General features: G+C 50.1%; 1 protein-coding gene across 46 annotated transcripts in view; it reads right to left on the minus strand.

Annotated features, from left to right (window-relative positions):
• USP36 (ubiquitin specific peptidase 36) overlaps window positions 1-15,302 on the minus strand; it is a 44,454-nt gene that overhangs the window by 21,341 nt on the left and 7,811 nt on the right. For 33 of the 46 annotated variants that reach the window (XR_012426275.1, XR_012426276.1, XR_012426267.1 and 30 more), the window contains 6 exons: window positions 12,608-12,718; window positions 10,643-10,745; window positions 5,017-5,084; window positions 4,061-4,131; window positions 2,987-3,069; window positions 1,721-1,832 (listed from right to left, as the gene is read on the minus strand). Coding sequence is in view for 35 of the 46 variants with exons in the window: in XM_074020735.1 (XP_073876836.1) it covers window positions 1,721-1,832; window positions 2,987-3,069; window positions 4,061-4,131; window positions 5,017-5,084; window positions 10,643-10,745; window positions 12,608-12,718 (548 nt within the window). In the remaining 11 variants the exon portion in view is untranslated. Of the gene's footprint in view, window positions 1-1,720; window positions 1,833-2,986; window positions 3,070-4,060; window positions 4,132-4,254; window positions 4,459-5,016; window positions 5,085-8,576; window positions 8,615-10,407; window positions 10,746-12,607; window positions 12,719-15,302 lie in introns of those variants that run through there. The other 13 variants (XM_074020745.1, XM_074020748.1, XM_074020738.1 and 10 more) reach the window with 5 other exon arrangements.

Raw genomic sequence — 15,302 nt, forward strand, 5'->3', positions numbered from 1 at the left:
ATGATGTTCACACAGGGACAGAACTGCCTGGTGACATATTTCTTAAAACGTGCCCTTATGGTTACACGACACGAGTCTACAACATAAAGAATCTGTGAACACATTTGGGAAATGCTGACCTAAGCAAGCCCCCTACCACTACCAATGAAGAAACGGAGGCTCAGCCAAGGGGGTCGTTCCAAACCGCATAACCAGGCTCTCAGAACAGAACTTGAGATTGTTATGAACTATAGCCATCAGCTGGGAGCAGTGGCTCAGGCCTGCTATCCCAGCACTTTAGGAGGCTGAGGCAGGTGGATGACCTGAGCTCACGAGTTCGAGACCAGCCTGGCCAACATGGCGAAACCCCGTCTCTACTAAAAATACAAAAATTAGCCAAGCGTGGTGGCAGGCACCTTAATCCCAGCTACTCTGGAGGCTGAGGCAGGACAATCACTTGAACCCAGAAGGCGGAGATTGCGCCACTGCAATCCAGCCTGGGCAACAGAGCAAGACTCTGCCTCAAAAAAAAAAAAGGAAAAGAAAAGAAGAAACACGTCTTTTATTAAAATGCCACTATAGGCCAGGTATGGTGGCTCCCAGCACTGTGAGAGGTCAAGGCAGGCAGGTCACTTGAGCCCAGGAGTTTGAGACCAGCTTAGGCAACACAGCAAGATCCCGTCTCTACAAAAAACTTTTAAAAAAATTAACCAGGCATGGTGACATGTGCCCACAGTTCCAGGTGCTCAGAAGGCTAAGGCAGGGGGATCGCTTGAGCCTGGGAGGTCAAGACTGCAGTGAGCTGTGATTATGCCACTGCACTCCAGCCCAGGTGACAGAGTGAGACCCTGTTTTAAAATAAAATTAAATTAAAAAAATAAAATGCCATCGTGTCAAAATTAGTTTTTTTAACTCCATATTCCATAAAAAGCCAGAGCATGCAATGGCACCTGTTCTAGACATCAACAGGACACGGACGATGCGAGTCCCACCACCCAGTGCTCATCACACTCATCTGGAGAACCCTGAGCGTCCCTGCCAGGACCAGCCCAAGCACAACCAGAAGCTGGGGTAAATCCAGTAAGACAGTGGCCCTGGAACTTGACTGTGTATAACAAGCATTCAGGGATTTTGCAAAAATGCAGATTCCTGGGCCCTGTCCTCCAGAGATTCAAATTCACTAGCACTGGGATAGACCCAGAAATGTCTTTTTTTTTTTTTTTGAGACAGAGTCTCGCTCTGTCGCCCAGGCTGGAGTGCAGTGGCGCAGTCTCAGTTCACTACAACCTCCGCCTTCCGGGTTCACGCCATTCTCCTGCCTCAGCCTCCTGAGTAGCTGGGACTACAGGTGCCTGCCACCTCACCCGACTAATTCTTTGTATTTCTAGTAGAGACGAGGTTTCACCACATTAGCCAGGATAGTCTCGAATTCCTGACCTCGTGATCCGCCCGCCTCAGCCTCCCAAAGTGCTGGGATTACAGGAGTGAGCCACCACGCCCAGCCAGAAGTGTCTATTTTTAAAAAGCATCGCAGGTCTCTTCACCTCTCTGTGCCTATTTTCCCATCCTGGGCAATGGTGAAACTACAGCCCCTACTTCACAATATGTGTAGAACCTTTAGAACAGGGACAGGTACTATGTAAATGGCAGCTATCAAACTTGTGGCTATCACTTTCATCGTGTCATTCTGATGCGGACTGTGGCCCACAGAGCTGCCTGAGATGGTGTCACGAGCGCTCACCTTGGTGATCTTCCCCCCACTGAAGTTGGCAAAGCGCTTGAGGGAAAGGGTTAAGACATTGGATGTTCTGTGGATGGTGAAGCGCTTGCTGGCTGGAACCTTCTTCTTGCATCTACGAAGGTGGTGATGAGAAAGATTAATTAACTGATTGATTCATGCTCTGAAAAATGTTGTCTTAACGCTAAGTTAACAACCGCAACAACTGCTCTGTAATAATGGAATGTTCATCAATTAGATTTAAACCTTTTGCTCCCCTAAAAATCACATTAAGCATGCCTCAAGTAAAGGAAAGCTACCACAGGGAAACAAGACTATAGAAAGTGGGAAGATCCTAAAGCAAAAAAATAAAAGTACTGTACCCACCAGAAGATTAAATAAGATACAGGAAAAAGTTGCTTTGGGGCAACACAGGAAAGAGCAAATTAAAGCAGATGTGGCTGAGTGATAAAATGGGCAGGCAGGAAGTCAACGTAAGCAAAGCCAGAAGATGCGCAAACGCAGGGAGAGAAAACAGAGGCAGAGGCGTGCAGCTTGGAGAGCTGCAGGAGACAGACATAAAGAGGAGTAAAGCAGAATAAAGAACATATCCTTTAGTGCCTACAGCTTTACAACGACCTCGATACAAAGACATTCGGCCGGCTGTAGTGGCATGATCCCAGCACTTTGGGAGGCCGAGGCAGGCGGATCACCTGAGTTCAGGAGTTCAAGACCAGCCTGGCCAACATGGTGAAACCCTATCACTACTAAAAACACAACAAATGACAAAGTAAGAGTTCTATCTGCAGAAATGGAAAAACATCCAAAACCGGTTAAGTAAAAAATGAAAGCCACAGAAAACACTCCTCAAGAAGCAAGAGAGCAGCTGGCTGGGCACAGCCCCTTGGGCGGCCGCCCAATGTGAGCCAGTGTGAACTCATGTGAGCTCGTGCTCTGCCGCGTCCTCTCGGTGTGGCCTCAGGCCTGGTCACTTCACTTCTCTGTGCCTCAGTTTCACCATCCCTAGCAACGGGAAACCACAGCCCCTACTGACAATACATGCAGCATCTTTAGAACAGGTACGGTGTAAACTGCAGCTATAAAAATCACAGCTATCGCTTCATTTGTATTATTTAGAAGTTTGTGTTTTTAGGACATACATAGGTTCCTCAAGAAATACGAGCAGCGTCACCGCAAAGGAAGAGAGAGGGTGGGCACAACACTGTCAGGTAAGGTGACTTATTTTTTCATCCTGTGTCAGTCTTCCGCCACGAGCAACGTGAAACTTACTTAGCACACATGTAGGCATTCTCTCCACTCAGGACATCTGCTTTCACAAAAAGTTCCAGAGCACGCACAATGTTCGCCGCTTGCTGAGGAGGACAAAAACAGGGAGTCAAATACACAGTAGAAGAAAAAAGCTGATTCAAGAAATGCCAAATTTAAGGTCTTTTTTAGGCTGAGGCAGCAAATCACAAAACTTGACTCGCATAAAAGTTTTCCCGCAAGCTGCCACACTAGGACTCCTTCTCCAGTGACAAGAAATGACAGCAGCCAGGAACAGCAGCTCACGCCTATAATCCCAGCACCCTGGGAGGCCGGGGCAGGAGGATCACTTGAGGCCAGGAGTTTGAGACCAGCCTGGACAACACAGCAAGACCCCCATCTCTACAAATAAATTTTAAAAATTAAGCAGGCGTGGTGATGCATGCCTGTAGTACCAGCGGTGTGGGAGGATCACTTAAGCCTAGAGGTCAAGACTACAGGGAGCTGTGATTGCACCACTGCACTCCTGCCTGGGCCACAGAATAAGACCCTGTCCCTCGAGCCCCCATAAAAAAGAAAAAAAGAAAAGAAAAGAAAAGAAATGACAGCTGCAGGTCTGCCACGAATCACTTTTATCAGGATGGTCTTGTAGCTGGACCCGCTCTGGAGCTTGGGTTGGTCCAGCGCAGGCAGGCAGGCCGGCCTCCCGCAGACTGTAGCTGGAGCAGGGCGTGCGCGTAAAGCCAAGGCTGCTCTCCCAGGTGAGGCCCACAGAGCCACCAAGCTCCAAAGGCTGCACACTGCCCACAGCACACAACAGACTCTCCTCAAGCCCTGGGGACACTGTTGTTCCTGTACATGCTTCAGGACACAAAACTCAATTTTACCATTTTTTTTTCTTTAAATAAAATGATATGCATAGGAAGAACTCTAGAAAGAAACAGGTAAAGTCAATGGTCTGTACTGCAAGGCGGCAGGGAGCAAAGGAGTTTTCTCCCTATCTATTTTGATCTGATGCCTTCACTGTTCTGCTGGTTCTGTTTCACCCTCTGGCCTCACTCTCCTACTGCAAATGTGAAGGGCAGCATAAGTCTGTACCCGGATCTCCAGCGCGACGTCCAAGTAGGGGTCGTAGGTGTCCGAGACGCTCTTGCACATGGAGCACTTCACTGCAACAGAACAGAGGCAGTGGAGCAGGTGTGACCTGGCAGAGGCACTCCCAGCTCCCAAGACCGAGACCCGGCAGGGAGGCAGACTCTCAGCAGGGCTTTGGCCAAAGATGAGATACCCACTAGCCCCTGAAGAATCCTGGTGTCTGGACAGCGAGCTCTCCTTCCCCACTGAAGTTCACAAAGATGGATGTCAATGCCTTTGCACTCACAGGACCCTCTCTGCCTGGACTGGCAACCACCACGTGCGGTACTCTTCTGCTGAGGGAGAGCGGAGGGAAGACCGCCTCCTCCCTATGTGCGTGCACAGCACTTCTCTCGGACTTCCTCATGGGAATATACACACACACACATGCACATATATATATATATATATATTTTTTTTTTTTCTTTTTTGAGATAGAGTCTTGTTCTGTCTCCCAGGCTGGAGTGCAGTGGTGGAATCTTGGCTCACTGCAACCTCCACCTCCTGGGTTCAAGCAATTCTCCTGACTCAGCCTCCCGAGTAGCTGGGATTGCAGGCATGCGACACCGCGCCTGGCTAATTTTTGTATTTTTAGTAGAGACGGGGTTTCACCATGTTGGCCATGGTTGGCCAGGCTGGCCTCGAACTCCTGACCTCAGGTGATCCTCCTGCCTCAGCCTCCCAAAGTGCTAGGATTACAGGCAAGAGCCACCACGCGCGGCCCTCATGGGAATATTCTAACAACCGCTCCAGTGGCCAGGCGGGCCAAGAGTCTCAGAGGAAACCATGGCTCAAGACCTCAGACTGACCCAGGTCTGCACAGTGAGGAAAGAGCCCCAGCCTGCGTTCCAAGACTTAGGGTTTCCTGGGTTCACGTTCTAATCCTGGCAAGAAGCAGTAGAGCAAATGTCTCCACTTACCACGTGATCTGAGATACCCTCCAAAAATTTGATGGACCAAGGTAGTAGCCTGCGTTTGACGATCCAACCTGAAAAGAAGGCCACAGCCTTTAAGGGAAGGACTTGGCATGATGACACAAGGGATGGCCCCATCCCAGCACCCCCATGCCCACCAATCACCAGCTCAGCGTGAGGCTGGGAAACCCCACCCCTACCCGAGTCACCACAGACCCTTAACCTCCATCGTCAGCCCAGCGGCCTGGCAGTCTCTGCAGAGCTCTGACCTCCTCAGGGACCCACTCCCCACAGTAGCCATTTCAAACCTTCACAATACCCACCGCCACCCACCTCACAGAAAATAAAAGCCCCGAGAAATGTACGTGTATCCTCACCCATTGTTGCTTTTCTTTTTTTGGTCTCAATAAAAAGTAAGTACCCAAATCTGGAGTGAGACAGGAGGCCAAACACCCCCCTGAGCTGGGGCGCCCACCCGGCCCACCCCTCCATTTCTCTGCTGGCCATCAGACAGCTGGTCCCCAATCTGGGAAGAGGGGTGGGGGTGGGGACAGAGGCACAAACAGGACCAAAACTCCCCGGCTCTGCGCCCTTTTCAGAGAGGACAGAGGAGTCAGCCGTGGGCTTCAGTGTCAGGAGCCCTGCACTCACTCATGCCCCCGCACTGCTCACAAACTGGGATGTGAGGCAATCCGAGCTGGGGGGCCTTTCTCACCCGGCCCCAGGGCTGCCTGGTGCCTCCCACGCCTACGTAGCCATATGGTAGTTACTCACGCTGGGAAGATTCTGAAACAATACACCACATCCAGTTTCTACTCCTGGTTCTACTTGCAACCCACTGCATCTGGTCCTGACTCACTGCTCTGGAACTGCCTTCCTCAGAGTCGCCCAAGGCCTCCAGGCACGAGGCCAGCTGGGTCTGCAGGCCCTTTACTAGGAGGCTGCGCAGTGTGCCCGTACACCCACTCCCTCCAGACGAGCTTCCCCTCTCTCCAGGCTCTCCAGCCCCGTCTCCCCAGTTGCTTCCCCGACTCCTCACTGGCACAAAGCAGGGCTGTTTCCAGGGCTCCCTCCACATTTCCCATGGCCACCCAGACCATTCCACACCGGCAGGCCACACCCCCTCTCCCCCACAGAACGTATACACCTCAGCCTCTCATCTGCCCCATGTGACTATTTACCATCGCACTTCCTGGACTCTGGGAGCTCTGAAATATTTGGGGGACCAATACAGGATCACTCAACTTTTATTCTACAAAGTTAGAAAATGAAAAATCAACTGCCACCACCTACTGTCCCACCATTCTTCAAAAGTGACCTTTTAACTGCAAACACTAGCAAGGACGGAATCTCTGTGTGAACTGAGAACTATGGGTAGCTGCGTGTGATGGTAGCTGCCAAAATCCAGACCACCCCCACAACCCCTCCGTCGTCTAGAAGCCCACAAGCACCAGAGCCTGCAGGGCCTCAAGGAATCCCCTCTTGCATAACCCAAAGCAGAGGAAGCACAACCATCACCTTACCCAGGAGGAGGAAAGCCAAGCTGAGTGGCAGCTCCCACAGGCACCCCATCCCACAGGCACCCCACTGGGCCTGGAGAGAAAGGGCAGTGGGGAACAACTGGGCAAGAAGGGAGGAGGAGGCAGGAGGTGGCCCGAGAGCCACCCCGAATCACGGCTGCAAGAGGTGCCCTGGAGAGGAGCGCTGAATATGGGGTCTCACAGGCATGCAGCTGGAGTGGCAGCCTCCACAGGCATGGGCTCTCAGGGGGAGAAGGCAAAAAGGCAGGCAGGCGTCCTTAGAAGGGCAGTGAAGGGCAAGAGAGGCAAAAGGGGAAACGTCAGGTTCCTGAAAAAAACTCAAAACTATCCTAGGCTATCAACCCTTCTGCCGCCAGAGGAAAAGCCAACCATTAAAGTGCCCTGCACGGTGCAGACAGAGGAGGCACTCTGGATTACGAAATCCTGAAAAGCAGCAGACCCACAAGATAAATGAAAGCAGGCCCCGTCTACGCAAAGTGCTTCAAGCACAAAGCAGCAATGAACAAGAATCAAAACACCTCATGGAATGCAAACTAGCTCCAGAAAACAGGCATGACACTGAAGACACAGCCACCAAAACTCCAAGCTGAACATCCTCAACACAGTGAGAGTGGCCTCATTTCTGGAACCAGAGTGCCATACACAGCTGCCCTCCTGGAGGAACTTATGAGAGGACGGGCTTCACCCAGCCAGGAGCACGCCAGAGGTGCCACTGGAGGGTGGGCAATGAGCAATGGGAAGATGTAACCATAACCTAAGGCTGGGCAAAAAAAAGATACCACCTTATAGGTGCCAACAACAACAAAAGAGAAATCATGCACACTAAAATGGCAAGAGAGAAGAGAGCAAAAGCGGTAGGAAGTAAAGGGCACCACGTGGACTGCCAAACCAGACAGTGAGGGGTGGGGAAACGGGACCAGGTGCATTTCAAAAGGGCGTATGAAACCAGCAGGTAGGGTGGAGCAGGCCTGCAGTTCCAGTTACCGGGAGGGAGGATTGCTTGAGTCCAAGAGGTAGAGCCTGCCGAGCGGAGATTGAACCACTGCACTCCAGTCTGAGAGACAGAGCCAGGCCCTGTCTCAAAAACAATGGCTTATGTATAAAGGTAGCCATTAAAACAAAAACATATATCTTCCTAATATCCCAAGAAATTTGACGAATAAAGAAAAATCAGCCGGGCACAGTGGCTCACACCTGTAATCCCAACACTTTGGGAGGCCGAGGTGGGCAGATCATGAGGTCAGTAGATCCAGACCATCCTGCCTAACACGGTGAAACCCCCGTCTGTACTAAAAATACCAAACATTAGCCGGGTGTGGTGGCGGGTGCCTGTAGTCCCAGCTACTCGGGAGGCTGAGGCAGGAGAATGGCGTGAACCCGGTAGGCAGAGCTTGCAGTGAGCCGAGATCGCGCCACTGCACTCCAGCCCGGGCGACAGAGTAAGACTCCGTTTCAAAAAAAAAAAATCTGAGAAATAAGCACAGTAAATATGCTACCTATAATTACTATAAAATACATAAATACAACAGAATTCAGACCAAACTTTTCAGTCATAACAGGAAATGTGAAGGGGCTTAACCTGCCTATTAAGAGATGGTCACTTTCACTTACAAAACAAGACCAAACCTTAAGAACACCTCTAAGGAAGGGTTCAGAAAGTGACAGCAAGGGGCCAGTGGAAACCCTGCAAAGCAGGGGCTGCAGCATGATGCTGGCCATGGCGGAATTCAGAACAAAGCCACTCCATGTGACAAGCGAAGACACTCGGAATGCTAAAAGCAACGATCCTCAATGAAGACATGACAGTTACAAACATCTAACCACAATCACCTGTATAGAGTAAAACTAGAGGAGATGCAAGGAGACAGACACCCACCAGAATTCCAATAATCATGGACTTAACACACTATTCCAAACAGATGGAGGAGACAAGAGCACATGGACAGAGAAAATGAAAACAGCATCATCAACAGACCCATCTACGGACAGAGAGCAAACCAACACCCCGGCGGTCTGAGCACCCACCATCAAGTATGCAGGAAACATTCACAAACGCTGGTCACCTGTCATCACAGAGAAAACAACAGGAAGTTCCATGAAGTAGAAATATCATCAACACACTCTGATCATAACGCGAGTAGCATCAAAAGTCATTTACGGAAGCAAAAGATGAAAAGGCCCCTCCACCTGCAAATTCAATGGAATAATTTGCTTTATGAGAAGCTCACCGTTGGTGTCATGCTTATTTTTTCTCACTCCACATTTCACTGCAGACCAGTGAAAGCTCTCTCATGGTGAGCCTTCATCTCTCCCCCGGCAATGCCGGCCACCTGACACCTGGCCTCCCTCTTCTTTCCACCAATCCTGGTACCAACGAATGGCTCACCACCACCCACCCCAATGCCCAGACCACAGACCTGCATTCCTCCCATCCCACAGCCCCAAATCCAAACCGTCATTCATTCTACCTCCCATCCCACTCCTCACGAATTTCTTCCAGCTGCAGACTCTGGTTAATTGAACCGACAGAAGCCCAGGAGTCAGTTTCCGTCCTAAGAGTGCTCCAGGTGGCTGCACCCTGTGCCCAGAGCCAGGGCCCCTGCTACAGGCTCACTGCACTCCCCCTGCAGGTGCTGGGGACACCACAGCCCTCCTCCTGGGGATACCCACTTGCCTTTGCAGGCCCTCAGGGGCCCCTTCTCCCAGGAAGCCGCCTCTGGGTGAGGTAATCTCCTCCATCACAGCACTCCCACACATCACTGCAGATGCTGCTGGGGTGCCCTGTCTTCCCCAATTATACCATGGGCTTCACAGACTCCAGGCCATGGCTTCTACCTCTCAGTTCCCAGTGCTAGATATGGGGCCCAGCACACAGGGAACAGCGGTTCAATCACCCAGTTCACTGAAGGGCAGACCCAGGATCATCTAGGGAGCAGGGAGGCTTGAGCCCCTTCAGGGGAAAGGGAAGAACACATGACCAAACCCTCAGAAGAGACAAAAAGCATCCTAGGAATGCAGTGAAAGTTGCCTTCATATAAATGATTTAAGTAAGTTTTCTTAAGCCAGGAATGGTGGCTCATGCCTTTAACCCCAGCATTAAGAGGCCAGGGAGGGCGGATCGCTTGAGGCCAGGAGTTGGAGACCAGCCTGGCCAACAAGGCAAAACCCCGTCTCTACTAATAATACAAAAATTAGCCAGGCACAGTGGTGTGGGCCTGTAATTCCAGCTACTGCACTCCAGCCTGGGTGACAGAGCAAGAGTCCCGTCTCAAAAAATGTTTCATTCTCTAAGTCTTATTTACGTAAGAATATCAGCCACTGAGGCCAGTGGTTTTGCCGTTTCACTCACTCATTGCTACAACTCAACTTCTCTAAAGAACATTCTAGGTATACTTCCTAAACTATTTACAGTATTTCTAAGATCCTAAGCTGAGGCAGTAAAAGGAAGTCCTGAGCATTTCCTGCCTGTTTTCTTTGGTCTGAACCTATGAACTCAGGAATACCACAAAGACAATTTGTGATGGCGATTATTACATATAAGGGCATATGCGGTACCAAACAATCGCCTGGCACCACACCAGTGTGAGTAAGAAACGGCAGCCAGGCAGTCAGATCCTAAGTTATAAACTGCCTCATGTTAAAGCTCCGTTTGTACATACACATGTATGTATAAATTATACTGCAGAGAACTAATTCCTACCACCCCATCCTCTTTTTAAAAACAACATGATTTTTAAGAGACTGGAACAGTCCACGGTAATAAAGGAACACCCCTAAGAAGGTCTGCTAACGTATTTCCCCTTAACTGAGCTGCTGAGACACAACTACTGCCACCACCACAGCCACCCAATCCTACCAAGCCGCCCAGGATCAGCAGGACGTATCCGGAGACAGCCCTTTCCCAGGAAGCAAGGGCAATCCCCTATTTGGGCTCCAGCAGGCTGAGTACCCAGGGGCAAATTCTGCCACATCTACCCGAGGGCAGCCTGGGTAGAAAGGAGCCAGGCTGGCTGTTGCCATAGGAATGTTCTGCTGCCACCACGTAGAAAAGGTGTCCAAAGCCCGGGGAAGGCGAGTGGGGAAGCACGCACTTGGCGCAGCCATTCAGGCAGGCCTTCTGCATGGCATCGATGGTGTACCGCAGGAACTCATGCGCGTCCTCCTGGTTCCCAAAGCGGAAGTGCCGGGCGATCTCTAAAAGAGGAAGAAACAGGGAGGGAAGAGCTCATGTCTTCTCGTCAAACAGCCTGGGGCTGCTTTCCCGAGAATCCATTCCTGGCTGTTACAAGGGGAAAATACTGCAACTTTTCAAAAGAACAAGTGAGGAAAACAAGAGCTCTACATGGATTTTCTATATCCCAATCACAATTCATCATGGCAACTACTTTCTCAGTAAGATCGGAGGCTTGAACCTTCACTACTTCACAGACAAGGAAGAACACCAAGCCCATAAATATGTAAAATGCCAGCTGGGTGAGCTGGCTCCCGCCTGTCACTCTAACACTTCAGGAGGCTGGGGTGGGAGGATCACTTGAGCCCAGGAGTTCCAGAGCAGCCTGGGCAACATAGGGAGACTTCATCTCTACAAAAATAAAAAATAAAAAAATTAGCCAGGCATGATGGCATGTGCCTGTCGTCCCAGCTACTTGGGGGGCTGAGGCAGGAGGATGGGTTGAGCCTGGGAGGTTAAAGCTGCAGTAAGCTATGGTTTCACCACTGCACTCTCAAGCTTGGGCAACAAAGCAAGACTCTTATCTCAGAAAGAAAAAGAATAAAAAATGTAAAATCTGGCTGGGTGCAATGGCTTATGCCTGTAATCCCAACACTTTGGAAGGCCAACGCAGGAGGATCGCTTGGAGCCGGGAGTTGGAGACCAGCCTGCACAACATGGCCAGACCCCGTCTCTACAAACAATAAAAAAACAGCCAAGTATTGTGCACCCACAATCCCAGCTACTCAGAAGGCCAAGGCCGACTGCTTGAGCCCAAGAGTTTGAGGCTGCAGTGAGCTGTGATTGCACCACTGTCCTCCAACCTGTGTAAGAGCAAAACCCTAGGCCGGGCACGGTGGCTCACACCTGTAATCCCAGCACTTTGAGTGGCCAAGGTAGGCGAACTGCCTGAGCTCAGGAGTTCGAGATCAGCCTGGGCAACATGGTGAAACCCCGTCTCTACCAAAAATACAAAATTTAGCTGGGCGTGGTGGCGCGCGCCTGTAGTCCCAGCTAGTCAGGAGGCTGAGGCAGGAGAACTGCCTGAACCCTGGAGGCAGAGGTTGCAGTGAGCTGAGATCACGCCGCTGCACTCAAGCTGGGCAACAGAGGGAGACTCCATCTCAAAAAAAAAAAAAAAAAAAAAAAAAAAAAGCAAAACCCTGTCTCAAACAAAAGAATGTAAAATCCACTGAGTATCTCTCTAAAAGCCAATATAAAACACAGGTGAATAAGTATTTCATAGTGCTACAATTTACACAGGTTTCAAAAACTGGTAATAGGCCTCTTCTTTCTGCCAAGTGAATGTGAATGAGACTTTTTTATAGCCTAGGCAACTGATTCCTGATATTCAGAAAGGAATTGGTACATTCCTCATCCATTCTTCCTCCCACTTCTCCCTCAGGCTCACTTGCCTGCCCCAAAGACACAGCAGCCCCACCACCTGGCCAGAGGAAAAGCTACCTGTCCTGACCTGCCCCCACTGACAGGCTTCCCCACTGACCCCAGCCCAAGTCTCTAAACTGCTATTCTTTGAGTCTGTGCCACCACATGCAGGGCTGTTAGCACAGAGGGATTCCCAAGACTTCATCCATGACTCACTCTTCTCTTCCATCTACCAACTCCCCAGCACCTCCTACAGGGCGAGCACTTAGCAGGCCTTCAGTAACAGAGGGAGAATGGCACAGTGGCTTGTGTCTGTAATCCCAACACTTTGGGAGGCCAAAGTGGAAGGACAGCTTAAGGTCAGGAATTTAAGACGAGCCTGGGCAACATAGTGAGAACCCCGTCTCTACAAAAAATTAAAAAATAAACCACAAAAATTTTAACATGGATTGATGCTTACTTTTCAGGTCTCGGATGAAGGAGACAGGCTTGATGGCGTTGCCGCTGTTGGCGAAGGCCTGGACGATGTGGTTCTGCATGACGCACAGCATGCAGAAGCTTCCCTGGTGGCCTGCCAGCGCGGAACGAGGAGCAATTTTAAGACAAGAGCTTTCAAAAAACTCACGGTGAGGTCCCCAGCCCAAACATAACACAGACAGAAACACAAGCAGGTAAGAGCAAACCAGGCTGTTAGAGAATGGATGAGCCAGAGATCCCAGACCTCTGCTGCCTGGGTGACCACCAGGGAAATGTTCTTTTCTGGATGGCGTTTGGAAGCTATGATCCATCCAAAGCCGAAACTCTAACAACCTCACAACATCACCCCGTGTTAACATTGACCTGTGCATGATTCTTTTCACATTTCATTAGTATTATTTACTTATAAAAAGACTAAGGCAGGTTTTCAAAATGAAGCTTAAAAGATGTCTTCTCGAATTTCTAAGTTGCATCACATGGTCAATAGGCAAAAATATTTTAGGGCTGACAGCCCCTTAGTTCCTCAGACATGGGACCATCTGTTCCACTGCTTCTAGTAAACACCACGCTAGGATGTATCTGGGGTTGAAAATGTTTTCTGGGAAGATCCAGATAGCAAATCCTTTCTGATCTGAGGACTATACAGTCCAGTCACAACTATGCCCCTGCATTATAGGGAAAGCAGCCATAGACAATATGTGAACAATGGGGTACGAACGTGTTCAATAAAACTTTATTTACACACACAGACAGTAGGCCAGGTGAGTCTGCCCACCCCTGCTCTACATAAAACGCTTCACTAGGCATTAGGCTAGACAGTGGTGCTTTTTTTTTTTTTTTTTTTTTTTGAGACAGAGTCTCATTGTCACCCAGGCTGGAGTGCAGTGGCATAATCTCGGCTCACTGCAACCTCTGCCTGCCGGGTTTAAGCATTTCTCCTGCCTCAGCCTCCCGAATAGCTGGGACTAAAAGTGCGTGCCACCATGCCAGGCTAATTTTTTGTATTTTAATAGAGACGGAGTTTCACCATGCTGGCCCAGCTGGTCTCAAACTCCTGACCTCATGATCTGCCCGCCTGTAATACCAGCACTTTGGGAGGCCAAGGCGGGCGGATCACGAGGTCAGGAGTATGAGACTAGCCTGGCCAATATGGTGAAACCCTGTCTCTATTAAAAATACAAAATTAGCCAGGCATGGTGGCACGCACCTGCAGTCCCAGCTACTCAGGAAGCTGAGGCGGGGGACTCGCTTGAACCCAGGAGGTGGAGGTTGCAGTGAGCCGAGGTCGCACCACTGCACTCCAGCCTGGGTGACAGAGTGAGATTCCGTCTCCAAAAAAACCCCACAATGCGCTGCTTCATCTCAACAATGAGCACTATGTCTTGATAATTAACCTTTGCTGTTATGAAGCCATTGCAATTAGCAAGACATTTACAAGCACTTCCCACTGCATGGCCATTTTGCGTTCTTTTTATTTGATTTTTCTGAGATGGAATCTCGTTCTGTCGCCCAGGCTAATGTGCAGTGGCGTGATCTCAGCTCACTGCAACCTCTGCCTCTTGGGTTCAAGCGATTCTCCTGCCTCAGCATCTCAAGTAGCTGGGATTACAGGTGCGTGCCAACACGCCCAGCTGATTTTTTTGTTTGAGACAGAGTTTTGCTCTTGTTGTCCAGGCTGGAGTGCAATGGTGAGATCTTGGCTCACTGCAACCTCCGCCTCCCAGGTACAAGCGATTCTCCTGTCTCAGTCTCCCAAGTAGCTCGGACTACAGGCGTACACCACCACACCCAGCTAATTTTTTGTATTTAGTAGAGAAGGGGTTTCACCATGTTAGCCAGGCTGATCATGAACTCCTGACCTCATGATCCGCCTGCCTCGGCCTCCCCAAGTGCTGGGATTACAGGTGTGAGCCACCGCGCCCGGCCAGCAGCAGTCATTTACTTCTACAGCACTCCCTGTTTGCCGGCTGCTACTCCAGGCACTTGACTCACTCAGAATTCATCTGAGCCTCACAACACTCTGTAAGGAAGATAGTCTCGCTCTTCCACAGACCAGGGGCATTCTCAAAAACTCAGTTACTAAAGGGCAAAGCTGGAAAGCAAACCCTAAAGGCCAGGCTCCTGAGCTGTGCTTTCAACTGCTCTGCTCCCTCCAGAATTCCACTTGGAGATTTTCTGTGATGAAAACATCCTGCATTCCTAGGATAAACATAAGTTGCTTACAGTTTTTTAGAAACTGTGTCATTTGGGGCCGGGTGCGGTGGCTCACACCTGTAATCCCAGCACTTGGGGAGGCCGAGGCAGGGGGATCACAAGGTTAGGAGATCGAGACCATCCTGGCTAACACGGTGAAACCCCTGGGCGTGGTGACGTGCACCTGTAGTCCTAGTTACTCGGGAGGCTGAGGCAGGAGAACGGCGTGAACCCAGGAGGCGGAGCTGGCAGTAAGCCAAGATTGCACCACTGCACTCCAGCCTGGGCAACAGAGCAAGACTCCATCTCAAACAAACAAACAAAAAAGAAACTGTGTTATTTGGTAGTATTTTCCTACAATTCTTCCTACAATTCTTATATCTATGTTTGTGAAGAAGTCATGGTTATCCATTTTCTTTCTCGTATTTTCCTTATTATTGTCACCCGAGTTACAGGAACTTTACAGAATGAGCTGGGAAGGATTC

Source organism: Macaca fascicularis, chromosome 16 (assembly GCF_037993035.2).
Source record: "Macaca fascicularis isolate 582-1 chromosome 16, T2T-MFA8v1.1".
In the NCBI taxonomy this organism is placed as follows: domain Eukaryota; kingdom Metazoa; phylum Chordata; class Mammalia; order Primates; family Cercopithecidae; genus Macaca; species Macaca fascicularis.